Source organism: Hyla sarda, unplaced genomic scaffold (assembly GCF_029499605.1).
Source record: "Hyla sarda isolate aHylSar1 unplaced genomic scaffold, aHylSar1.hap1 scaffold_161, whole genome shotgun sequence".
Classification (NCBI taxonomy): Eukaryota; Metazoa; Chordata; class Amphibia; order Anura; family Hylidae; genus Hyla; species Hyla sarda.
The window spans coordinates 158,014-185,000 of NW_026608246.1; the positions used below are offsets into that span (position 1 = coordinate 158,014).

Below are 26,987 nucleotides of genomic sequence, written 5' to 3' on the forward strand. Positions count from 1 at the left end.
AGAAAAGAAAAGTGTATGCCTCCGCTACCAAAATGCCCGGCGACCCTTTGCCTTTTTTCTACGGTGGGGGGGTGGTGTGTGTGTGTGTGTGTGTGTGTGGGTTTAAGAGTATGTGGTGTGTGTTTAGTGTGGCTGTATTATAGAACGGTGTGCGATTAGAAATCACACACAGTTATATGGGGGGACTAAAAAGTGCTGCGGCCAAAAAAAAGGGGGGAGGGAGCAAATCGCAGCGCGCTAAACACCTAATAGGGCCCGGGTCACGCTGAAAAAGCTATGGCTGACCCTTGGGGACCTATTTGGGGGTCGGGGGACTTTTTTTTTTTTTTTTTTACCTTTGCCTCCTATTATTTCCCTTCACTGACAACTCACCCTGACTAAAATCACTTCTTCAGCCCTGAGGGGCACAGATCTCTGCAGAGGGGGGGTCCCTGGCTCTCTCTCACAACTCTGCCCGCTGACTGAACTCGGTGAGCCGGCAGAGCTGCGAGAAGGGGACATTAACCTCTCCCCTGCCGGCTGCTATTGGCTGGACGATCGTCCGGCCAATAGCAGCGTTCCTGGGGGGGTGACTAAATCGCCACCTCCCCATAGATACAGTAGGTGATTGGGGGTGTGTCCTACACCCCCGATCACCATGTATCTCCGGGTCAGCGTGTCACACGTGACCCGCATCACCGGAATCGCCACAAATCGCAAGTGTGAATTCACCTGCGATTTGCGGCGATCGCCGATGTGGGGGTCTGATGACCCCCTGGGCATTTGCGTGGGGTTCCTGCTGATCGATATCAGCAGTCACCTCAGTCCTGTCCCTGCCTGGCGCGGGGCAGGTATTGAAATTCCCACGGGCGTATAGGTACGCCCTGGGTCCTTAACTACTTGGAAGCCAGGGCGTATCCTTACTCCCTGGGTCCTTAAGGGGTTAAGACTGCGACACTGAGTGTTTATGGAGCAGGCCACTGACTTGAGCCCGGTCCATACCCAGGGCCCCAGCTGATTTCAGTTGCTGGGGCCACCACTAATAGCCGGCTTGCAGTGATCACTTTGGCCAGCTATTAACCCTTTAGATTGACTGTGAAGGTAGCTGGAGGGCTTACCTCTCATTCCATGGCTGCCTTGTGGATCTGTGAATTGATTGAGCCTGCATTGATCTGTATGAGGAATCGAATGTCCCCTAAGGGACTAATAAAGTGTTAAACAAAAATAAATAAATTTATTTAAAAGTTTTAAAACACATTATCCCTCCCCCATTCCCATTTTTGTATATAAAAAAGTATGTAGACAAAATAAAAATAAAAAATAAATTGGTATTGGCACATACATAATTCTTCGAAATATTAAATGGGCACAGTCACCAACTTTATTTTTTGATATGTTGTAGTACTTATCTCGAATATACTTTTGTCAGGCCTGAGTATTAAATCATATATGTGTTTTATAATTGCATCTGTGTATAAACTAAGACCTGGGGGGTGAGGGGTCATTCAGACGGTGTATCCTGTGTCTTTTGTGTATTGCAGTTTATTGAGGGGGGTCTGGCTGTGTGTTTACATCGTCTTTGAAGTCCTGCACTCTGGTCCCATCATATAATCCACCAGATAAGAGGGCCAGGAACAGAGATGCCCCCCTGGTGGGATCAGAGGGGAGGGGGGAATGGAGTCCCTCCAAAAAGGAGATGTATAATATGTAACAATGCTAGAGTCAGTGGTTAAGATCTGTGCCCCAAGCTGAAGAGACCGTCCTAAGAACAGCTGGAGACCCACTATGATATAATATTACGCTGTAAGAACTTCATGCGGGCGGGGGGGGGGGGGGGGGAACGGGCTAGCGCCGTAGCACCGCTTGTAACTAACTAATAGTTTATCTACACAGGGTGCCTCCAGCTGTTTCAATACTACAACTCCCAGCATGCCATGACAGCCAATAGATGTCAGGGCAAGCTGGGGGTTGTAGTGGTGAAACAGCTGGAGGCACCCTGTGTAGATGAACTAAGGGCGGAAGTCCCCCCCCCCCCCCCCAGCAGGCATCAGTGACGTGGTGCCTGCTGGGGAAGTCTGCCTGATAGTGAGCACACTGCCAGGCAGACAAAAGCCATTTTTAATATAGTAAAAATTAAAAGCAGGGAGGGGGTTAGGGATAGATTGGCAATAGGCAGGGACAGAAACAAAAAAAAAATAGGGTGGTGGGAGCTACCCTTTAAAATATAACATTATATACCCTGTACAGTCAATGGTGTTAACGTAAAAAAATACCAAACTACAGAATTGCATTTTTTTTTTCATACCATCATATCCCAGAAAAAATGAAGTAAAAAATAAATAAAAAAATTGAAAAAGTCCAATCAATACCAAAATGGTACCAATACAATCAGCAGATTACGACCCAATAAATGAGCCCTCATACAGCCCGGTATACGGAAAGATTAAAAATGTTATAGGGGTCAGAAAAAAAAAATGTAAGTTTCAAATTTATTTAGAATTGGTAAAACATAAAACTAAACAAATTTTGGTATTTCTGTAATCAGGCCGACCTAAAGTATCAAAATAACACGTAAGTTTGACCACAAGGCAAGTGGCGTAAAAAAGAAAACCCCAAAATTTGCAAAATTGCATGGTTTTGTTTTTTCCCCAAATATATATATTTAACATTATTTTTTTTTTCCCCCAGAGCTTAAGTTGTGGGAAAATGAGAGGAGTCATTACAAAGTATAATTGGTCCCGCAAAAAACAAGTCTCATACGGGTCTGTAGATGGGGAAATAGGAGTTATGGCTGTTATAGGGAGAGTCTATGGATATTTTTTATAGGGACAAGTAGATTGTTCCGTTTTAGTCCCTTGGACAATTATTATTTGATTTATTTTTATTTCCACTCCCTGAATCCATCCCCTTGGTCCTTGTGATTAGTCCTTATTTACACTTCGTGTCTGAGGTAGAATGAGATTCTGTGGCCCCTGGTGCAATGTTTTGCAGAACCGGCTGTTGTGGGGGGGGGGGGGGGCTGGTGTATTTCTATTAGGTAATGAAAAATTAACCCTTTGCTCTCATTCAATGACTCTATATTTGCAGCATCTTGTTCTTTATGGTTTTTCTTTGGTTTTCCTTGGCAGCTACAGACCTGCTCTTGGCCTGGAACCCCATCTGCCTGGGACTGGTGGAAGGAATAATCGGGAAGGTGCAGCTGCATGCAGGTAGGAGGCGCCGTCCCTATATTGTCCTTGTGTGGGAGATGGGCCCTCCGTCATGTGCTGTGGCCCGGGGCCAGGTCTGGGTTGGGTTCCTGTGACTCGTGCCGCACAATGGGGGAAGCCTTAGGACCCCACCGGTATTACAAGGTGGTATACAGTCTTCCATATATGTATATACACTTAGGTTGGGTCCTTTTCTACCTCTCAGGGGCCTCTCCCTAGGGTTTCTATTCATCTTCAGCAAGCACAGGACAAGGATGCACTGGTAACTGGGGTGAAGCAGCGATGACTTCATACCTCCAGTGCTTTTATGAGAAATGACAATCTTGCACCACTGTGTCCGGCGCCGAACAAAAAAATCAAAGTAAATAAAAAATAAAGACTTTTGTGCACATAGTTACATAGTCACATAGTCACAGACGTCCAACCAGGGAATGAAGTGCAGGGTGTAAGGGGATAAGGGGAAGGGATGGGATTTTATATTTCTTCATAAGCATTAATGTTATTTTGTTCCAGGAATGTATCTAATCCTGTTTTAAAGCTGTTAATTGTTCCTGCTGTGACCAGTTCCTGAGGTAGACCGTTCCATAAATTCACAGTCCTCACGGTAAAGAAGGCGTGTCGCCCCTTTAGACTAAACCTTTTCTTCTCCAGACGAGAGGGAGTGCCCCCTCGTCCTTTGGGGGGGTTTAACCTGGAACAGTTTTTCTCCATATTTTTTGTATGGGCCATTAATATACTTATATACGTTTATCATATCCCCCCTTATACGTCTCTTCTCAAGATTAAACAATTGTAACTCCTTTAATCGCTCCTCATAGCTAAGATGTTCCAGGCCCCATATTAGTTTAGTCGCGCGTCTCTGCACCCTTTCCAGCTCCGCAGTGTCCCTTTTATGGACAGGCGACCAAAACTGAGCAGCATATTCCAGGTGAGGCCGTACCAATGCTTTATAAAGGGGGAGTATTATACACTATAGACTGTACCAATGCTTTATAAAGGGGGAGTATTATATACTATAGACTGTACCAATGCTTTATAAAGGGGGAGTATTATACACTATAGACTGTACCAATGCTTTATAAAGGGGGAGTATTATACACTATAGACTGTACCAATGCTTTATAAAGGGGGAGTATTATACACTATAGACTGTACCAATGCTTTATATAGGGGGAGTATTATACACTATAGACTGTACCAATGCTTTATAAAGGGGGAGTATTATACACTATAGACTGTACCAATGCTTTATAAAGGGGGAGTATTATACACTATAGACTGTACCAATGCTTTATAAAGGGGGAGTATTATACACTATAGACTGTACCAATGCTTTATAAAGGGGGAGTGTTATACACTATAGACTGTACCAATGCTTTATAAAGGGGGAGTATTATACACTATATACTGTACCAATGCTTTATAAAGGGGGAGTATTATACACTATAGACTGTACCAATGCTTTATAAAGGGGGAGTATTATACACTATAGACTGTACCAATGCTTTATAAAGGGGGGGTATTATACACTATAGACTGTACCAATGCTTTATAAAGGGGGAGTATTATACACTATAGACTGTACCAATGCTTTATAAAGGGGGAGTATTATACACTATAGACTGTACCAATGCTTTATAAAGGGGGAGTATTATACACTCTAGACTGTACCAATGCTTTATAAAGGGGGAGTATTATACACTATAGACTGTACCAATGCTTTATAAAGGGGGAGTATTATACACTATAGACTGTACCAATGCTTTATAAAGGGGGAGTATTATACACTATAGACTGTACCAATGCTTTATAAAGGGGGAGTATTATATACTATAGACTGTACCAATGCTTTATAAAGGGGGAGTATTATACACTATAGACTGCACCAATGCTTTATAAAGGGGGAGTATTATACACTATAGACCGTACCAATGCTTTATAAAGGGGGAGTATTATACACTATAGACTGTACCAATGCTTTATAAAGGGGGAGTATTATACACTATAGACTGTACCAATGCTTTATAAAGGGGGAGTATTATACACTATAGACTGTACCAATGCTTTATAAAGGGGGAGTATTATACACTATAGACTGTACCAATGCTTTATAAAGGGGGAGTATTATACACTATAGACTGTACCAATGCTTTATAAAGGGGGAGTATTATACACTATAGACTGTACCAATGCTTTATAAAGGGGGAGTATTATACACTATAGACTGTACCAATGCTTTATAAAGGGGGAGTATTATACACTATAGACTGTACCAATGCTTTATAAAGGGGGAGTATTATACACTATAGACTGTACCAATGCTTTATAAAGGGGGAGTATTATACACTATAGACTGTACCAATGCTTTATAAAGGGGGAGTATTATACACTATATACTGTACCAATGCTTTATAAAGGTGGTGTATTATACACTATAGACTGTACCAATGCTTTATAAAGGGGGAGTATTATACACTATAGACTGTACCAATGCTTTATAAAGGGGGAGTATTATACACTATAGACTGTACCAATGCTTTATAAAGGGGGAGTATTATACACTATAGACTGTACCAATGCTTTATAAAGGGGGAGTATTATACACTATAGACTGTACCAATGCTTTATAAAGGGGGAGTATTATACACTATAGACTGTACCAATGCTTTATAAAGGGGGAGTATTATACACTATAGACTGTACCAATGCTTTATAAAGGGGGAGTATTATACACTATAGACTGTACCAATGCTTTATAAAGGGGGAGTATTATACACTACAGACTGTACCAATGCTTTATAAAGGGGGAGTATTATACACTACAGACTGTACCAATGCTTTATAAAGGGGGAGTATTATACACTATAGACTGTACCAATGCTTTATAAAGGGGGAGTATTATACACTATAGACTGTACCAATGCTTTATAAAGGGGGAGTATTATACACTATAGACTGTACCAATGCTTTATAAAGGGGGAGTATTATACACTATAGACTGAACCAATGCTTTATAAAGGGGGAGTATTATACACTATAGACTGTACCAATGCTTTATAAAGGGGGAGTATTATACACTATAGACTGTACCAATGCTTTATAAAGGGGGAGTATTATACACTATAGACTGTACCAATGCTTTATAAAGGGGGAGTATTATACACTATAGACTGTACCAATGCTTTATAAAGGGGGAGTATTATACACTATAGACTGTACCAATGCTTTATAAAGGGGGAGTATTATACACTATAGACTGTACCAATGCTTTATATAGGGGGAGTATTATACACTATAGACTGTACCAATGCTTTATAAAGGGGGAGTATTATACACTATAGACTGTACCAATGCTTTATAAAGGGGGAGTATTATACACTATAGACTGTACCAATGCTTTATATAGGGGGAGTATTATACACTATAGACTGTACCAATGCTTTATAAAGGGGGAGTATTATACACTATAGACTGTACCAATGCTTTATAAAGGGGGAGTATTATACACTATAGACTGTACCAATGCTTTATAAAGGGGGAGTGTTATACACTATAGACTGTACCAATGCTTTATAAAGGGGGAGTATTATACACTATAGACTGTACCAATGCTTTATAAAGGGGGAGTATTATACACTATAGACTGTACCAATGCTTTATAAAGGGGGAGTATTATACACTATAGACTGTACCAATGCTTTATAAAGGGGGAGTATTATACACTATAGACTGTACCAATGCTTTATAAAGGGGGAGTATTATACACTATAGACTGTACCAATGCTTTATAAAGGGGGAGTATTATACACTATAGACTGTACCAATGCTTTATAATGGGGGAGTATTATACACTATAGACTGTACCAATGCTTTATAAAGGGGGAGTATTATACACTATAGACTGTACCAATGCTTTATAAAGGGGGAGTATTATACACTATAGACTGTACCAATGCTTTATAAAGGGGGAGTATTATACACTATAGACTGTACCAATGCTTTATAAAGGGGGAGTATTATACACTATAGACTGTACCAATGCTTTATAAAGGGGGAGTATTATACACTATAGACTGTACCAATGCTTTATAAAGGGGGAGTATTATACACTATAGACTGTACCAATGCTTTATATAGGGGGAGTATTATACACTATAGACTGTACCAATGCTTTATAAAGGGGGAGTATTATACACTATAGACTGTACCAATGCTTTATAAAGGGGGAGTATTATACACTATAGACTGTACCAATGCTTTATAAAGGGGGAGTATTATGTCCCTGTCCCTCTTTTGATACATGACAATATCCTGCCGGCCTTGGAAGCAGCAGCCTGACATTGTGCTATTCTGTAGTCTGTGATCTACAAGTCCCCCAGATCCTTCTCTACCAGTGACTCTGCCAGTTTAATCCCCCCTAAGACATACGATGCTGCAGGTTATTAGTATACACAGCCCCCCTCTATATACACAGCCCCCCCTCTATATATACACAGCCCCCCCTCTATATACACAGCCCCCCCTCTATATATACACAGCCCCCCCTCTATATACACAGCCCCCCCTCTATATACACAGCCCCCCCTCTATATACACAGCCCCCCCTCTATATACACAGCCCCCCTCTATATACACAGCCCCCTCTATATACACAGCCCCCCCCTCTATATACACAGCCCCCCCTCTATATATACACAGCCCCCCCTCTATATATACACAGCCCCCCTCTATATACACATCCTCTATAGACTGTACCGTGCTACAAAGCTTGGTGTCATCTGCAAAGATAGAAACAGAGCTGTTATTACCATCCTCTATATATACACAGCCCCCCTCTATATACACAGCCATTCCTCTATATACACAGCCCCCCTCTATATACACAGCCCCCCCTCTATATACACAGCCCCCCTTCTATATACACAGCCCACCCTCTATATACACAGCCATTCCTCTATATACACAGCCCCCCCTCTATATACACAGCCCCCCTCTATATACAGAGCTGTTATTACCATCCTCTATATACACAGCCCCCCTCTATATACAGAGCTGTTATTACCATCCTCTATATACACAGCCATTCCTCTATATACACAGCCATTCCTCTATATACACAGCCATTCCTCTATATGCACAGCCCCCCTCTATATACACAGCCCCCCCTCTGTATCCACAGCCATTGCTCTGTATACACAACCCCCCCCCCCTCTGTATACACAGCCATTGCTCTGTATCCACAGCCCCCCCTCTGTATCCACAGCCCCCCCTCTATATCCACAGCCCCCCTCTATATCCACAGCCCCCCTCTATATCCACAGCCATTCCTCTGTCAAGGCTTCTACTCACCTCTTCATAAACTTACCGGTCTATAGTTTCCTGGGGAAGACCTAGAGCCCTTTTTGAAGATTGGTACCACATTCGCCTTGCGCCAGTCCCTTGGCACAATACCAGACACCAGAGAATCTCTATCATGAACAGGGGTACAGATATTACTGAACTTACCTCTCTAAGAACTCTTGGGTGTAGTCCATCCGGTCCTGGAGATTTGCTTACATTTATATTACTTAACTTACCTTGTAACATCTCTACATTAAGCCAGTTCAGTACATTACATGATGTGTTACCAGCACTGACCTGTACATGATGTGTTACCAGCACTGACCTGTACATGTGTTACCAGCACTGACCTGTACATGATGTGTTACCAGCACTGACCTGTACATGATGTGTTACCAGCACTGACCTGTACATGATGTGTTACCAGCACTGACCTGTACATGATGTGTTACCAGCACTGACCTGGCCAATGTCAGCTCCTTTTTCCATAGTATATACAGAACTAAAGAACCCATTCAGTAGCTCCGCCTTCTCTTTATCGCCTGTGACAACCTCCCCATTATCATTATTAAGGGGTCCTACATGCTCTGTCCTTGTTTTTTTGTATTTATATATCTAAAAAAAGTTTTTATTTTATTTTAAAGTCATTAACGCACAATACAAAGAGATAAGGAACAAAGGTAGGTGAAGGGGTCGCTGTCTCAGCAGCGCCTTCTCCATCATAGTATAGATAACAGTACAGATCTGGCATCAAAACATTGACCTGCACTTATTAACATCTGATTTGTAACATAAGAAGGAGGGGGGGGGGGGCGGCATGTGACCGTCATAATGCTGTAAGACCATGTAACGTATAATACATTTCCCTTGCATTGAAATCATACAAAAAAAAAGGGGTAGAGGAAAACTTCTCGGTAGTCCCCCTCCATACATCAGTTTAGGGAGTACGCTCGCCATGGTCCCCAGACATCGCGGTGTGCATCTAACGTTCTACTAGCTCTACTGGACATCTCTTCAAATACATGGATCTGTTGGACTTTCGTCAGCCACTCCACAATTGAAGGGGGGGAGGACTGCAGCCATTTAAGGGGAATCAGTTGTTTGGCTGCCATGATCAAATGTGTGATCAATGAGGACTTGCCTGGGGAATACGTAACTGTTGGGCATCCCAAAAACGCAGACACCCGGGATAGTGAGATTTTCTTGCCAATGATTTTGGAGCATGTGTCCTCCACCTCCCTCCAATACGGGGTAATAAGCGGACACGTCCACCAGATGTGGAGAGATTTTATTACATTTTTACAGATTTTATTAAGCTCCTTGTACTGTATAAATGTTATCGCTGACCCATCAGATTTGTATTTTTTGAAGGCAATTTTTTTGTTGTTTATTGCTCTTTTAACATCATGTGTCAGCCATGTAGGATTTAGTTTTAATGGTTTATATTTGTTCCCCTTTGGTATATATTTAGCTGTATAGTTATTTAGAGTTGATATAAAGATGTCCCATTTCCCTTCTGTATCAGTATTTGAGAACCCCTCCCCCAGTCTATGTCCTGTAGTGCAGATCTCAGCCCAGGGAAATTTGCCTTTTTAAAGTTATATGTTTTTGCTTTCCCCGTCTGTCTTTGTTTTCTACATTTGAAGTGAAAAGTAACTATATTGTGGTCGCTATTCCCAAGGTTTTCCCGCACAGTTACATTACCAATCAGCTCTGCGTTGTTGGAAATGATCAGATCCCACAAGGCATCACTTCTTGTTGGGTCCTCCACAAACTGGCCCAGAAAATTATCCTGCAATAAATTTAGGAATTGTCGCCCCTTTGTAGTTTTAGCCAACCCCGGACCCCAATCTATATCTGGATAGTTATAATCTCCCATTATTACCACTGTACCTGCCCGGGCGGCCTCTCTATTTGTTTATACAGCCGACCTTCTATCTCTTCAGTGATATTAGGGGGTCTGTAGATTACCCCAAATATTATTTTTTCAGTATTTCCCTCCTTTTGTAATTCTACCCACAATGATTCCACATCCTCAGAATCATCACACACTATGGCATCGTTCACACTGACTTTCATACCACTTCTTACATACAGACAGACTCCACCACCTTTTCTGTTCATTCTATCCTTGCAAAACAATGTAAACCCCTGCAGATTAACAGCCCAGTCATGTGAGGAGTCCAGCCAAGTCTCAGTGACCCCAACTATATCACCAGCCATGTCTCAGTGACCCCAACTATATCACCAGCCATGTCTCAGTGACCCCAACTATATCACCAGCCATGTCTCAGTGACCCCAACTATATCACCAGCCATGTCTCAGTGACCCCAACTATATCACCAGCCGTGTCTCGGTGACCCCAACTATATCACCAGCCGTGTCTCAGTGACCCCAACTATATCACCAGCTGTGTCTCAGTGACCCCAACTATATCACCAGCCGTGTTTCAGTGACCCCAACTATATCACCAGCCATGTCTCAGTGACCCCAACTATATCACCAGCCATGTCTCAGTGACCCCAACTGTATCACCAGCCATGTCTCAGTGACCCCAACTGTATCACCAGCCATGTCTCAGTGACCCCAACTATATCACCAGCCATGTCTCAGTGACCCCAACTATATCACCAGCCATGTCTCAGTGACCCCAACTGTATCACCAGCCATGTCTCAGTGACCCCAACTGTATCACCAGCCATGTCTCAGTGACCCCAACTGTATCACCAGCCGTGTCTCAGTGACCCCAACTATATCACCAGCCGTGTCTCAGTGACCCCAACTATATCACCAGCCATGTCTCAGTGACCCCAACTATATCACCAGCCATGTCTCAGTGACCCCAACTATATCACCAGCCGTGTCTCAGTGACCCCAACTATATCACCAGCCGTGTCTCAGTGACCCCAACTATATCACCAGCCGTGTCTCAGTGACCCCAACTATATCACCAGCCGTGTCTCAGTGACCCCAACTGTATCACCAGCCATGTCTCAGTGACCCCAACTGTATCACCAGCCATGTCTCAGTGACCCCAACTGTATCACCAGCCATGTCTCAGTGACCCCAACTGTATCACCAGCCATGTCTCAGTGACCCCAACTGTATCACCAGCCATGTCTCAGCGACCCCAACTGTATCACCAGCCATGTCTGTGACCCCAACTGTATCACCAGCCATGTCTCAGTGACCCCAACTGTATCACCAGCCATGTCTCAGTGACCCCAACTGTATCACCAGCCATGTCTCAGTGACCCCAACTGTATCACCAGCCATGTCTCAGTGACCCCAACTGTATCACCAGCCATGTCTGTGACCCCAACTGTATCACCAGCCATGTCTCAGTGACCCCCAACTGTATCACCAGCCATGTCTCAGTGACCCCCAACTGTATCACCAGCCATGTCTCTGTGACCCCCAACTGTATCACCAGCCATGTCTCTGTGACCCCAACTATATCACCAGCCATGTCTCTGTGACCCCAACTATATCACCAGCCATGTCTCAATGACCCCAACTATATCACCAGCCATGTCTGTGACCCCCAACTATATCACCAGCCATGTCTCAGTGACCCCAACTATATCACCAGCCATGTCTCAGTGACCCCAACTATATCACCAGCCATGTCTCAGGGACCCCAACTATATCACCAGCCATGTCTCAGTGACCCCAACTATATCACCAGCCGTGTCTCAGTGACCCCCAACTATATCACCAGCCATGTCTCAGTGACCCCAACTATATCACCAGCCGTGTCTGTGACCCCCAACTATATCACCAGCCATGTCTCAATGACCCCAACTATATCACCAGCCATGTCTCAGTGACCCCAACTATATCACCAGCCATGTCTCAGTGACCCCAACTATATCACCAGCCATGTCTCAGTGACCCCAACTATATCACCAGCCATGTCTCAGTGACCCCAACTATATCACCAGCCATGTCTCAGTGACCCCAACTATATCACCAGCCATGTCTCAGTGACCCCAACTATATCACCAGCCATGTCTCAGTGACCCCAACTATATCACCAGCCATGTCTCAGTGACCCCAACTATATCACCAGCCATGTCTCAGTGACCCCAACTATATCACCAGCCATGTCTCAGTGACCCCAACTATATCACTATGTTCCTCCAGTATCAAGGCCTCAAGCTCCCCCATTTTATTTGCTCGGCTTCTGGCATTTGTGAACATACACTTTACATTTCCTTTAAGTTTTACACATATAGTCTCACTAATGGGATTTTCAGAGTTATTGGGGTTAATGTTATTATTTGAGTTATAAGGGTTAATTGTACTATTTAAGTTATTGGGGCTAACGGTATTTTTTGAGTTAATGGGGCTTATTGTAGTTATTGAGTTTTTGGGGTAATGGAATTTTTTGAATTATTGGGATTGGGATAATTTTTCGGGCTGCATTTATTTTTACGGCTGGTTTGTAACCCATGGATCTCCTTATCCACTGCTCTTACCCTCCCCCCACAGGACTCCTCTCCACCCATCATTATGTCCTGACCCCTCTCTAACCTATCCATCCCACTGTCTGCTTTCTTTGCTTTATTATCCTCCCCCCACTCACCTAGTTTAAATACTCTACCCCCCTTCCAGGATTCTCTCCCCCAGCACAGCGGACCCCCTTCCATTCAGGTGTAAATTATCCGTAGAATAGAGTTTGTACCCCAATGAAAAGTCAGCCCAGTGCTCTAAAAACCCAAACCCTTCCCCCTCACACCACGACTGAAGCCATGCATTTAACCCCTAAGCTCCCGCTGTCTTTCCTGCGATGCGCATGGCACAGGAAGTATTCCAGAGAACACAACCTTAGAGGTCCTTCCCTTCAGCTTGGCACCTAGTTCCTCCACCTTCCATGTATTCTGTCGTTGGTTCCCACATGGACCACCACAGCTGGGTCATCCCCAGCCCCCCCTAGTAATGTGTCCACCCTTTCCACCACATGCCGAACCCTGGCACCAGGGAGACAGCAAACCATTGGGTTGAGGTGGTCTTGGCGACAAATTATTCTATCCGTCTTCCTGATTATAGAATCCCCTACCACAACTAACTGTCTTGGCCTACCTGCGTTACCATCCCCCACACTACTAGTTGAGCTGTTCCCCCGGCTGTTAGGGAGACCAGTATCCACTAAATAACCTGGAGCAAGCTTTGGGGTAGGGCTGCAGCCAACGATTATTTCAATAGTTCACTTACCCGTGCGGCAACATCCAATATGTAAATTTCTTTTAGTTTTTTCACTTTTTTTGAATAGAATAGGAAAAGCGGGGACTGATTTTTATTGGGGGAGGGGTTTATTTACATAAAACTTTTTTTTATTTTAACTTTACACTTTTTAAATAGAAATCATTAGATTTGTCTCTACACTCTTATATACATGGGGTATGTGCAGAGCATTGCACCCTAGTGTCTGTAATACAGGTTCTGAAGTAATAGACACTAGGGTGCAATGTACTACACACACAGCTATATACATGGGGTCTGTGCAGAGCATTGCACCCTAGTGTCTGTAATACAGGTTCTGAAGTAATAGACACTAGGGTGCAATGTACTACACACTGCTATATACATGGGGTATGTGCAGAGCATTGCACCCTAGTGTCTGTAATACAGGTTCTGAAGTAATAGACACTAGGGTGCAATGTACAACACACAGCTATATACATGGGGTATGTGCAGAGCATTGCACCCTAGTGTCTGTAATACAGGTTCTGAAGTAATAGACACTAGGGTGTAATGTACTACACACAGCTATATACATGGGGTATGTGCAGAGCATTGCACCCTAGTGTCTGTAATACAGGTTCTGAAGTAATAGACACTAGGGTGCAATATACTACACACACAGCTATATACATGGGGTATGTGCAGAGCATTGCACCCTAGTGTATGTAATACAGGTTCTGAAGTAATAGACACTAGGGTGCAATGTACTACACACACAGCTATATACATGGGGTCTGTGCAGAGCATTGCACCCTAGTGTCTGTAATACAGGTTCTGAAGTAATAGACACTAGGGTGCAATGTACTACACACTGCTATATACATGGGGTATGTGCAGAGCATTGCACCCTAGTGTATGTAATACAGGTTCTGAAGTAATAGACACTAGGGTGCAATGTACTACACACTGCTATATACATGGGGTATGTGCAGAGCATTGCACCCTAGTGTCTGTAATACAGGTTCTGAAGTAATAGACACTAGGGTGCAATGTACAACACACACTGCTATATACATGGGGTATGTGCAGAGCATTGCACCCTAGTGTATGTAATACAGGTTCTGAAGTAATAGACACTAGGGTGCAATGTACTACACACACAGCTATATACATGGGGTCTGTGCAGAGCATTGCACCCTAGTGTATGTAATACAGGTTCTGAAGTAATAGACACTAGGGTGCAATGTACTACACACAGCTATATACATGGGGTATGTGCAGAGCATTGCACCCTAGTGTCTGTAAGACAGGTTCTGAAGTAATAGACACTAGGGTGCAATGTACTACACACAGCTATATACATGGGGTATGTGCAGAGCATTGCACCCTAGTGTCTGTAATACAGGTTCTGAAGTAATAGACACTAGGGTGCAATGTACTACACACAGCTATATACATGGGGTATGTGCAGAGCATTGCACCCTAGTGTATGTAATACAGGTTCTGAAGTAATAGACACTAGGGTGCAATGTACTACACACACTGCTATATACATGGGGTATGTGCAGAGCATTGCACCCTAGTGTCTGTAATACAGGTTCTGAAGTAATAGACACTAGGGTGCAATGTACTACACACACAGCTATATACATGGGGTATGTGCAGAGCATTGCACCCTAGTGTCTGTAATACAGGTTCTGAAGTAATAGACACTAGGGTGCAATGTACTACACACACTGCTATATACATGGGGTATGTGCAGAGCATTGCACCCTAGTGTCTGTAATACAGGTTCTGAAGTAATAGACACTAGGGTGCAATGTACTACACACTGCTATATACATGGGGTATGTGCAGAGCATTGCACCCTAGTGTCTGTAATACAGGTTCTGAAGTAATAGACACTAGGGTGCAATGTACTACACACACTGCTATATACATGGGGTATGTGCAGAGCATTGCACCCTAGTGTCTGTAATACAGGTTCTGAAGTAATAGACACTAGGGTGCAATGTACTACACACACTGCTATATACATGGGGTATGTGCAGAGCATTGCACCCTAGTGTCTGTAATACAGGTTCTGAAGTAATAGACACTAGGGTGCAATGTACTACACACACTGCTATATACATGGGGTATGTGCAGAGCATTGCACCCTAGTGTCTGTAATACAGGTTCTGAAGTAATAGACACTAGGGTGCAATGTACTACACACAGCTATATACATGGGGTATGTGCAGAGCATTGCACCCTAGTGTCTGTAATACAGGTTCTGAAGTAATAGACACTAGGGTGCAATGTACTACACACAGCTATATACATGGGGTATGTGCAGAGCATTGCACCCTAGTGTCTGTAATACAGGTTCTGAAGTAATAGACACTAGGGTGCAATGTACAACACACAGCTATATACATGGGGTATGTGCAGAGCATTGCACCCTAGTGTCTGTAATACAGGTTCTGAAGTAATAGACACTAGGGTGCAATGTACTACACACTGCTATATACATGGGGTATGTGCAGAGCATTGCACCCTAGTGTCTGTAATACAGGTTCTGAAGTAATAGACACTAGGGTGCAATGTACTACACACAGCTATATACATGGGGTATGTGCAGAGCATTGCACCCTAGTGTATGTAATACAGGTTCTGAAGTAATAGACACTAGGGTGCAATGTACAACACACACTGCTATATACATGGGGTATGTGCAGAGCATTGCACCCTAGTGTCTGTAATACAGGTTCTGAAGTAATAGACACTAGGGTGCAATGTACTACACACAGCTATATACATGGGGTATGTGCAGAGCATTGCACCCTAGTGTCTGTAATACAGGTTCTGAAGTAATAGACACTAGGGTGCAATGTACTACACACTGCTATATACATGGGGTATGTGCAGAGCATTGCACCCTAGTGTCTGTAATACAGGTTCTGAAGTAATAGACACTAGGGTGCAATGTACTACACACAGCTATATACATGGGGTATGTGCAGAGCATTGCACCCTAGTGTCTGTAATACAGGTTCTGAAGTAATAGACACTAGGGTGCAATGTACTACACACTGCTATATACATGGGGTATGTGCAGAGCATTGCACCCTAGTGTCTGTAATACAGGTTCTGAAGTAATAAACACTAGGGTGCAATGTACTACACACAGCTATATACATGGGGTATGTGCAGAGCATTGCACCCTAGTGTCTGTAATACAGGTTCTGAAGTAATAGACACTAGGGTGCAATGTACTACACACACTGCTATATACATGGGGTATGTGCAGAGCATTGCACCCTAGTGTCTGTAATACAGGTTCTGAAGTAATAGACACTAGGGTGCAATGTACTACACACACTGCTATATACATGGGGTATGTGCAGAGCATTGCACCCTAGTGTCTGTAATACAGGTTCTGAAGTAATAGACACTAGGGTGCAATGTACAACACACACTGCTATATACATGGGGTATGTGCAGAGCATTGCACCCTAGTGTCTGTAATACAGGTTCTGAAGTAATAGACACTAGGGTGCAATGTACAACACACACTGCTATATACATGGGGTATGTGCAGAGCATTGCACCCTAGTGTCTGTAATACAGGTTCTGAAGTAATAGACACTAGGGTGCAATGTACTACACACTGCTATATACATGGGGTATGTGCAGAGCATTGCACCCTAGTGTATGTAATACAGGTTCTGAAGTAATAGACACTAGGGTGCAATGTACAACACACAGCTATATACATGGGGTATGTGCAGAGCATTGCACCCTAGTGTCTGTAATACAGGTTCTGAAGTAATAAACACTAGGGTGCAATGTACTACACACAGCTATATACATGGGGTATGTGCAGAGCATTGCACCCTAGTGTCTGTAATACAGGTTCTGAAGTAATAGACACTAGGGTGCAATGTACTACACACACTGCTATATACATGGGGTATGTGCAGAGCATTGCACCCTAGTGTCTGTAATACAGGTTCTGAAGTAATAGACACTAGGGTGCAATGTACTACACACTGCTATATACATGGGGTATGTGCAGAGCATTGCACCCTAGTGTATGTAATACAGGTTCTGAAGTAATAGACACTAGGGTGCAATGTACTACACACAGCTATATACATGGGGTATGTGCAGAGCATTGCACCCTAGTGTCTGTAATACAGGTTCTGAAGTAATAGACACTAGGGTGCAATGTACTACACACTGCTATATACATGGGGTATGTGCAGAGCATTGCACCCTAGTGTCTGTAATACAGGTTCTGAAGTAATAGACACTAGGGTGCAATGTACTACACACACAGCTATATACATGGGGTCTGTGCAGAGCATTGCACCCTAGTGTCTGTAATACAGGTTCTGAAGTAATAGACACTAGGGTGCAATGTACTACACACACTGCTATATACATGGGGTATGTGCAGAGCATTGCACCCTAGTGTCTGTAATACAGGTTCTGAAGTAATAGACACTAGGGTGCAATGTACTACACACTGCTATATACATGGGGTATGTGCAGAGCATTGCACCCTAGTGTCTGTAATACAGGTTCTGAAGTAATAGACACTAGAGTGCAATGTACTACACACTGCTATATACATGGGGTATGTGCAGAGCATTGCACCCTAGTGTCTGCACCCTAGTGTTTATTACTTCAGAACCTGTATTACAGACACTAGGGTGCAATGCTCTGCACATACCCCATGTATATAACAGTGTGTGTAGTACATTGCACCATGTAGGACCCCTTAATAATGATAATGGGGAGGTTGTCACAGGCGATCAAGAGAAGGCGGAGCTACTGAATGGGTTCTTTAGTTCTGTATATACTATGGAAGAAGGAGCTGACATTGGCCAGGTCAGTGCTGGTAACACATCATGTACAGGTCAGTGCTGGTAACACATCATGTACAGGTCAGTGCTGGTAACACATCATGAACAGGTCAGTGCTGGTAACACATCATGTAATGTACTGAACTGGCTTAATGTAGAGATGGTACAAGGTAAGTTAAGTGATATAAATGTAAGCAAATCCCCAGGACCGGATGGACTACACCCAAGAGTTCTTAGAGAGGTAAGTTCAGTAATATCTGTACCCCTGTTCATGATATTTAGAGATTCTCTGGTGTCTGGTATTGTGCCAAGGGACTGGCGCAAGGCGAATGTGGTGCCAATCTTCAAAAAGGGCTCTAGGTCTTCCCCAGGAAACTATAGACCGGTAAGTTAAACGTGCATTGTGGGTAAATTGTTTGAAGGACTTATAAGGGACTACATACAGGAATACATAGGGGATAATTGTATTATAAGTGATAACCAGCATGGGTTTACTAAGGATAGAAGGTGTCACCAATCTAATCTGCTTTTATGAAGAGGTGAGTAGTAGCCTTGACAGAGGAATGGCTGTGGATATAGAGGGGGGCTGTGTATATAGAGGGGGGCTGTGTATATAGAGGGGGGGGGCTGTGTATATAGAAGGGGGGCTGTGTATATAGAAGGGGGGCTGTGTATATAGAGGGGGGGCTGCGTATATAGAAGGGGGGCTGTGTATAGAGGGGGGGGGCTGTGTATAGAGGGGGGGGCTGTGTATAGAGGGGGGCTGTGTATATAGAGGGGGGCTGTGTATATAGAGGAATGGCTGTGTATATAGAGGGGGGGCTGTGTATACAGAGGGGGGCTGTGTATATAGAGGGGGGGCTGTGTATATAGAGGGGGGGCTGTGTATATAGAGGGGGGGCTGTGTATATAGAGGGGGGGCTCTGTATATAGAGGGGGGCTGTGTATATAGAGGGGGGGCTCTGTATATAGAGGGGGGGCTGTGTATATAGAGGGGGGCTGTGTATATATAGAGGGGGGCTGTGTATATATAGAGGGGGGCTGTGTATATAGAGGGGGGCTGTGTATATAGAGGGGGGCTGTGTATATAGAGGGGGGCTGTGTATATAGAGGGGGGCTGTGTATATAGAGGGGGCTGTGTATATAGAGGGGGGGCTCTGTATATAGAGGGGGGCTGTGTATATAGAGGGGGGGCTGTGTATATAGAGGGGGGGCTCTGTATATAGAGGGGGGGCTGTGTATATAGTGTCTCTGGATTTCCCTAAAGCATTTGATACTGTCCCTCATAGACGTCTGACAGGTAAGTTAAGGTCTTTGGGTTTGGAATCTTTAGTTGTAACTGGATTGAACACTGATCATGGATCGTACCCAGAGAGTGGGGGTCAATGATTCGTACTCTGATTGGTCCCCGGTTATTAGTGGTGACCCCAAGGATCAGTACTGGGCCCGCTGTTGTTTAATTTATTTATCAATGATATAGAGGATGGTATTAACAGCTCTGTTTCTATCTTTGCAGATGACACCAAGCTTTGTAGCACGGTACAGTCTATAGAGGAGGTGTATAAGTTACAAGATGACTTGGATAGACTAAGTGTCTGGGCCTCCACTTGGCAAATGAGGTTCAATGTGGATAAATGTAAAGTTATGCATCTGGGCACTAATAACCTGCAGCATCGTATGTCTTAGGGGGGATTAAACTGGCAGAGTCACTGGTAGAGAAGGATCTGGGGGACTTGTAGATCACAGACTACAGAATAGCACAATGTCAGGCTGCTGCTTCCAAAGCCGGCAGGATATTGTCATGTATCAAAAGAGGCCTGGACTCCAGGGACATAATACTCCCCCTTTATAAAGCATTGGTACAGTCTATAGTGTATAATACTGCCCCTTTATAAAGCATTGGTACAGTCTATAGTGTATAATACTGCCCCTTTATAAAGCATTGGTACGGCCTCACCTGGAATATGCTGTTCAGTTTTGGGCACCTGTCCATAAAAGGGACACTGCGGAGCTGGAAAGGGTGCAGAGACGCGCGACTAAACTAATATGGGGCCTGGAACATCTTAGCTATGAGGAGCGATTAAAGGAGTTACAATTGTTTAGTCTTGAGAAGAGACGTTTAAGGGGGGATATGATAAACGTATAGAAGTATATTAATGGCCCATACAAAAAATATGGAGAAAAACTGTTCCAGGTTAAACCCCCCCAAAGGACGAGGGGGCACTCCCTCCGTCTGGAGAAAAAAAAGTTTAGTCTCAAGGGGCGACACGCCTTCTTTACCGTGAGGACTGTGAATTTATGGAACGGTCTACCTCAGGAACTGGTCACAGCAGGAACAATTAACAGCTTTAAAACAGGATTAGATACATTCCTGGAACAAAATAACATTAATGCTTATGAAGAAATATAAAATCTCATCCCTTCCCCAATATCGCGCCACACCCCTACCCCTTAATTCCCTGGTTGAACTTGATGGACATATGTCTTTTTTCGACCGTACTAACTATGTAACTATGTAACTAGTGTCTATTACTTCAGAACCTGTATTACATACACTAGGGTGCAATGCTCTGCACAGACCCCATGTATATAGCTGTGTGTGTAGTACATTGCACCCTAGTGTCTATTACTTCAGAACCTGTATTACAGACACTAGGGTGCAATGCTCTGCACATACCCCATGTATATAGCTGTGTGTAGTACATTGCACCCTAGTGTTTATTACTTCAGAACCTGTATTACAATGTACTACACACAGCTATATACATGGGGTATGTGCAGAGCATTGCACCCTAGTGTATGTAATACAGGTTCTGAAGTAATAGACACTAGAGTGCAATGTACTACACACACAGCTATATACATGGGGTATGTGCAGAGCATTGCACCCTAGTGTCTGTAATACAGGTTCTGAAGTAATAGACACTAGGGTGCAATGTACTTCACACTGCTATATACATGGGGTATGTGCAGAGCATTGCACCCTAGTGTCTGTAATACAGGTTCTGAAGTAATAGACACTAGGGTGCAATGTACAACACACAGCTATATACATGGGGTATGTGCAGAGCATTGCACCCTAGTGTATGTAATACAGGTTCTGAAGTAATAGACACTAGGGTGCAATGTACTACACACAGCTATATACATGGGGTATGTGCAGAGCATTGCACCCTAGTGTCTGTAATACAGGTTCTGAAGTAATAAACACTAGGGTGCAATGTACTACACACAGCTATATACATGGGGTATGTGCAGAGCATTGCACCCTAGTGTCTGTAATACAGGTTCTGAAGTAATAAACACTAGGGTGCAATGTACTACACACAGCTATATACATGGGGTATGTGCAGAGCATTGCACCCTAGTGTCTGTAATACAGGTTCTGAAGTAATAGACACTAGGGTGCAATGTACTACACACTGCTATATACATGGGGTATGTGCAGAGCATTGCACCCTAGTGTATGTAATACAGGTTCTGAAGTAATAGACACTAGGGTGCAATGTACAACACACAGCTATATACATGGGGCATATGAAAGACACTAGGGTGCAATGCTCTGCACATACCCCCATTGTGTAGCAGTCTCCAAAGGCCTGGGTCACTGTGGCAGCATGAGCATTATACAGTAGGCCAAATACCCTACCGGAGACAGGTGATTTTACAATGGCGGACCGCATGAGGTCCTCCAGGATAGGCTGAGGCTCCAGAAAACGGCAGAGGCACGAAGTGTGGCGGGGGGAGGAGAAGTGAACAGTGCGCTTGATGGGTGGGACTGGGGGGGTCAGGTACTCTTAAGTTGCGGCGGTGCTGGATTTGCAGGACCCGCGGGCATAGCACCTGCCCACCCACAGCAGCCTCGTGTCCGCCGGCGCCCGTACTGTGCCTTTTCAACTAATCTGCTGATTATTTGATCATGAGATTCGTCGACAACGAATCCGGTTATGGAATATTATTGAGGAAATTGGATAATCTTTTCAGCCCTACTTTGGGGGTACCCTTAATTTCCCCCTGAAATGAGGGGATTCCTGTTAGTAGATGGGCCATGCGTTGTCCGGTGAAATATATTGTTTATAGTGGCCCCCATACTGCGTCCTCCGCTTCCTCGTTTCTCTAGTATCAGGGCTCTGTGGCTCTGGCTCCTAACAATCTGCTCTGCTTCCCGGAGCTGTAGACGTGATGTCATGGCGCCGCTCAGCCAATCACTGGCCTCAGTAATGTTCCTCCTCGGCCAGTGATTGGAAAGTGTCACTGTGGACAGAACATACTGATACCGGAGACTACAAGGGAGCGGAGGAAGGAGAGTTAAAGGGGTTATCCAGGAAAAACTTTTTTTTTTTAATATCAACTGGCTCCAGAAAGTTAAACAGATTTGTAAATTACTTCTATTAAAAAATCTTAATCCTTTCAGTACTTAGGAGCTTCTGAAGTTGAGTTGTTCTTTTCTGTGTAAGTCCTCTCTGATGACACGTGTCTCGGGAACCGCTCAGTTAAGAAGCAAATCCCCATAGCAAACCTCTTCTAAACAGGGCGGCTCCCGAGACATGTCATCAGAGAGCACTTAGACAGAAAAGAACAACTCCACTTCAGAAGCTCATAAGTACTGAAAGGATGAAGATTTTTTAATAGAAGTAATTTACAAATCTGTTTCTTTCTGGAGCCAGTTGATATATAAAAAGTTTTTTTTCTGGATAACCCCTTTAAAGTTTATTTTATTAGGCATTCTGAAAAACAAACAAAACCACCACCACACTAAATAACCCCTTTAAATAGAACAGTCCGGGTGCAGCCCTGGCCTCCGCAGGATGCAGATAAGTGACCTCGGCATTCCGTCTTATCATTATGATTTCCTCCTGGAGACTATACTAAGGCGGCTTTTCATGGTGTGTAGCTGCTGTTGCCATCGCACGCTTTACACACTTCTATTGTGCGATGGTCGATTGGGCTCCCGATGCTTTACTCTGTGTCGGATGCTGAATATAAGTCAGATCACTGGAGGGGGGGGGGCTGTGGCATCACATCCAGCTGTAACCACCCCCCTATTACACCACCATCTATTCCTATCTGATGTGTATGGCTCAATATCCAGTTGGTCGTATCCTTGTCCACCTCCATAGAACCTACAGTGCTGATCCAGATTAAGGCAAAACCCCTATCAGGCCTGACCAATTGCCCCATGATAGAGGAAGAAAATTTTTCCTGACCCCAATAAGGCATCAGAATAAATCCCTGGATCAACATTTATCCCCAATAATCTACTATCCATAACCTGTAATGTTATGTTACCAGAAAAACATGCAGGCCCCCCTTGAACTGGTTTGCGTCATCACAACATCATGTGGAGAGAGCTCCATAGTGTCACTGCTCTTACAGTAAAGAATCTTCCATCACTACATCATGTGGAGAGAGCTCCATAGTGTCACTGCTCTTACAGTAAAGAATCACGGTCTGTGATGGTTAAATTTTCTTTCCTCTAGACGTAGAGGATGCCGCCTTGTCGTGGTTACCAGCCTAGGTATAAAAATATCCCTATAAAGATCTCAGTTCTGTACATTCATATTGTGTCATCTTCCTCTGTAATATTGTCATCCTCCTCTGTAATATTATCCTCCTCTGTAATATTATCCTCCTCTGTAATATTATGTCATCCTCCTCTGTAATATTGTCATCCTCCTCTGTAATATTGTTATCCTCCTCTGTAATATTATGTTATCCTCCTCTGTAATATTGTTATCCTCCTCTGTAATATTATGTTATCCTCCTCTGTAATATTATGTTATCCTCCTCTGCAATAATAGGTTATCCTCCTCTGCAATATTGTGTCATCCTCCTCTGTAATATTGTGTCATCCTCCTCTGTAATATTGTGTCATCCTCCTCTGTAATATTATGTTATCCTCCTCTGTAATAGTGTTATCCTCCTCTGTAATATTGTGTGTCATCCTCCTCTGTAATATTGTGGGTCATCCTCCTCTGTAATATTGTGGGTCATCCTCCTCTGTAATATTGTGGGTCATCCTCCTCTGTAATAGTGTTATCCTCCTCTGTAATATTGTGGGTCATCCTCCTCTGTAATATTGTGGGTCATCCTCCTCTGTAATATTGTGGGTCATCCTCCTCTGTAATATTGTGGGTCATCCTCCTCTGTAATATTGTGGGTCATCCTCCTCTGTAATATTGTGGGTCATCCTCCTCTGTAATATTGTGGGTCATCCTCCTCTGTAATATTGTGGGTCATCCTCCTCTGTAATATTGTGGGTCATCCTCCTCAGTAATATTGTGGGTCATCCTCCTCTGTAATATTGTGGGTCATCCTCCTCTGTAATATTGTGGGTCATCCTCCTCTGTAATATAGTGGGTCATCCTCCTCTGTAATATTGTGGGTCATCCTCCTCTGTAATATTGTGGGTCATCCTCCTCTGTAATATTGTGGGTCATCCTCCTCTGTAATATTGTGGGTCATCCTCCTCTGTAATATTGTGGGTCATCCTCCTCTGTAATATTGTGGGTCATCCTCCTCTGTAATATTGTGGGTCATCCTCCTCTGTAATATTGTGGGTCATCCTCCTCTGTAATATTGTGGGTCATCCTCCTCTGTAATATTGTGGGTCATCCTCCTCTGTAATATTGTGGGTCATCCTCCTCTGTAATATTGTGGGTCATCCTCCTCTGTAATATTGTGGGTCATCCTCCTCAGTAATATTGTGGGTCATCCTCCTCTGTAATATTGTGGGTCATCCTCCTCTGTAATATTGTGGGTCATCCTCCTCTGTAATATTGTGGGTCATCCTCCTCTGTAATATTGTGGGTCATCCTCCTCTGTAATATTGTGGGTCATCCTCCTCTGTAATATTGTGGGTCATCCTCCTCTGTGGTGATCACCTTACCCAGTTTTGTGTAATCTGCAATAATTGAAATTCTTCTCTGTAATCTCTCTAAATACATTTATATAAAAGTGGCTCCAGTACTGCCCCTTGTGGTCCCCACTAGTTACTGTCACCCAACCAGAGTAAACCTGGGTTCACACTACATTTATTACATACGGGGACTGGATCCGGGTGGGAGATGGGCAAAGCGGGCGCTCCCTTATAACAGCCGGACTCGTCCCGCATATCATTCATTTGACTCCAGTCGGCTCATTTTGCCCCGTGTCCGGTTTTGTGACCGGACCTAAAACCGTTGTATACCCTGATCCAATTTATAACTGACCTCCTCATAGATGATCAGATTAGTCTGACCAATCCCTCACCCCCCCCCAGTCTATACCTGACCTCCTCATAGATGATCAGATTAGTCTGACTGATCCCTCACCCCCCCCCCCAGTCTATACCTGACCTCCTCATAGATGATCAGATTAGTCTGACTGATCCCTCATACACCTCACCCCCCAGTCTATACCCGACCTCCTCATAGATGATCAGATTAGTCTGACTGATCCCTCACCCCCCCCAGTCTATACCTGACCTCATCATAGATGATCAGATTAGTCTGACTGATCCCTCACCCACCCCCCCAGTCTATACCTGACCTCCTCATAGATGATCAGATTAGTCTGACTGATCCCTCACCCCCCCCCCCAATCTATACCTGACCTCCTTATAGATGATCAGATTAGTCTGACTGATCCCTCACCCCCCCCCCCCCCAATCTATACCTGACCTCCTTATAGATGATCAGATTAGTCTGACCAATCCCTCACCCCCCCCCCAGTCTATACCTGACCTCCTCATAGATGATCAGATTAGTCTGACTGATCCCTCACCCCCCCAGTCTATACCTGACCTCCTCATAGATGATCAGATTAGTCTGACTGATCCCTCATACACCTCACCCCCCCAGTCTATACCCAACCTCCTCATAGATGATCAAATTAGTCTGACTGATCCCTCACCCCCCCCCCAGTCTATACCTGACCTCCTCATAGATGATCAGATTAGTCTGACTGATCCCTCACCCCCCCCCCCAGTCTATACCTGACCTCCTCATAGATGATCAGATTAGTCTGACTGATCCCTCACCCCCCCCCCCCCCAGTCTATACCCGACCTCCTCATAGATGATCAGATTAGTCTGACTGATCCCTCACCCCCCCCCCAATCTATACCTGACCTCCTCATAGATGTGTCAGGACTGATCCCGCATAAACTCATGTTGGTGCTGTGTGCGGTTATTTTCGTTAAGATAATCGTAAATGTCACCCACAACAGATGTTAAACTTACAGGCCTATAGTTCCCAGGATCCCATTTTGATCTTTAAATATAAGGAATAAGGGTCTGTCCCGCACGGTACTTCATTCCTTTAAAGCACTGAGATGGATCCGCGCCCAGTGAATTGTTTGTTTTAATGTTAATAAGGTTGCACCGCACCTTTAAGGTTTACCCAAAAGGGAAACTGTTTTGTAAATTTCTTTGATTTA

The 26,987-nt window shown here is 44.0% G+C and overlaps 1 protein-coding gene across 1 annotated transcript in view; it reads left to right on the top strand.

Annotated features, from left to right (window-relative positions):
* The window catches only part of INPP5F (inositol polyphosphate-5-phosphatase F), a gene marked incomplete in the record, with an annotated part of 139,701 nt that overhangs the window by 36,605 nt on the left and 76,109 nt on the right, over window positions 1-26,987 (top strand). The window contains 1 exon segment of the mRNA XM_056552439.1: window positions 3,108-3,188. Within this exon segment, the coding sequence (XP_056408414.1) occupies window positions 3,108-3,188 (81 nt within the window).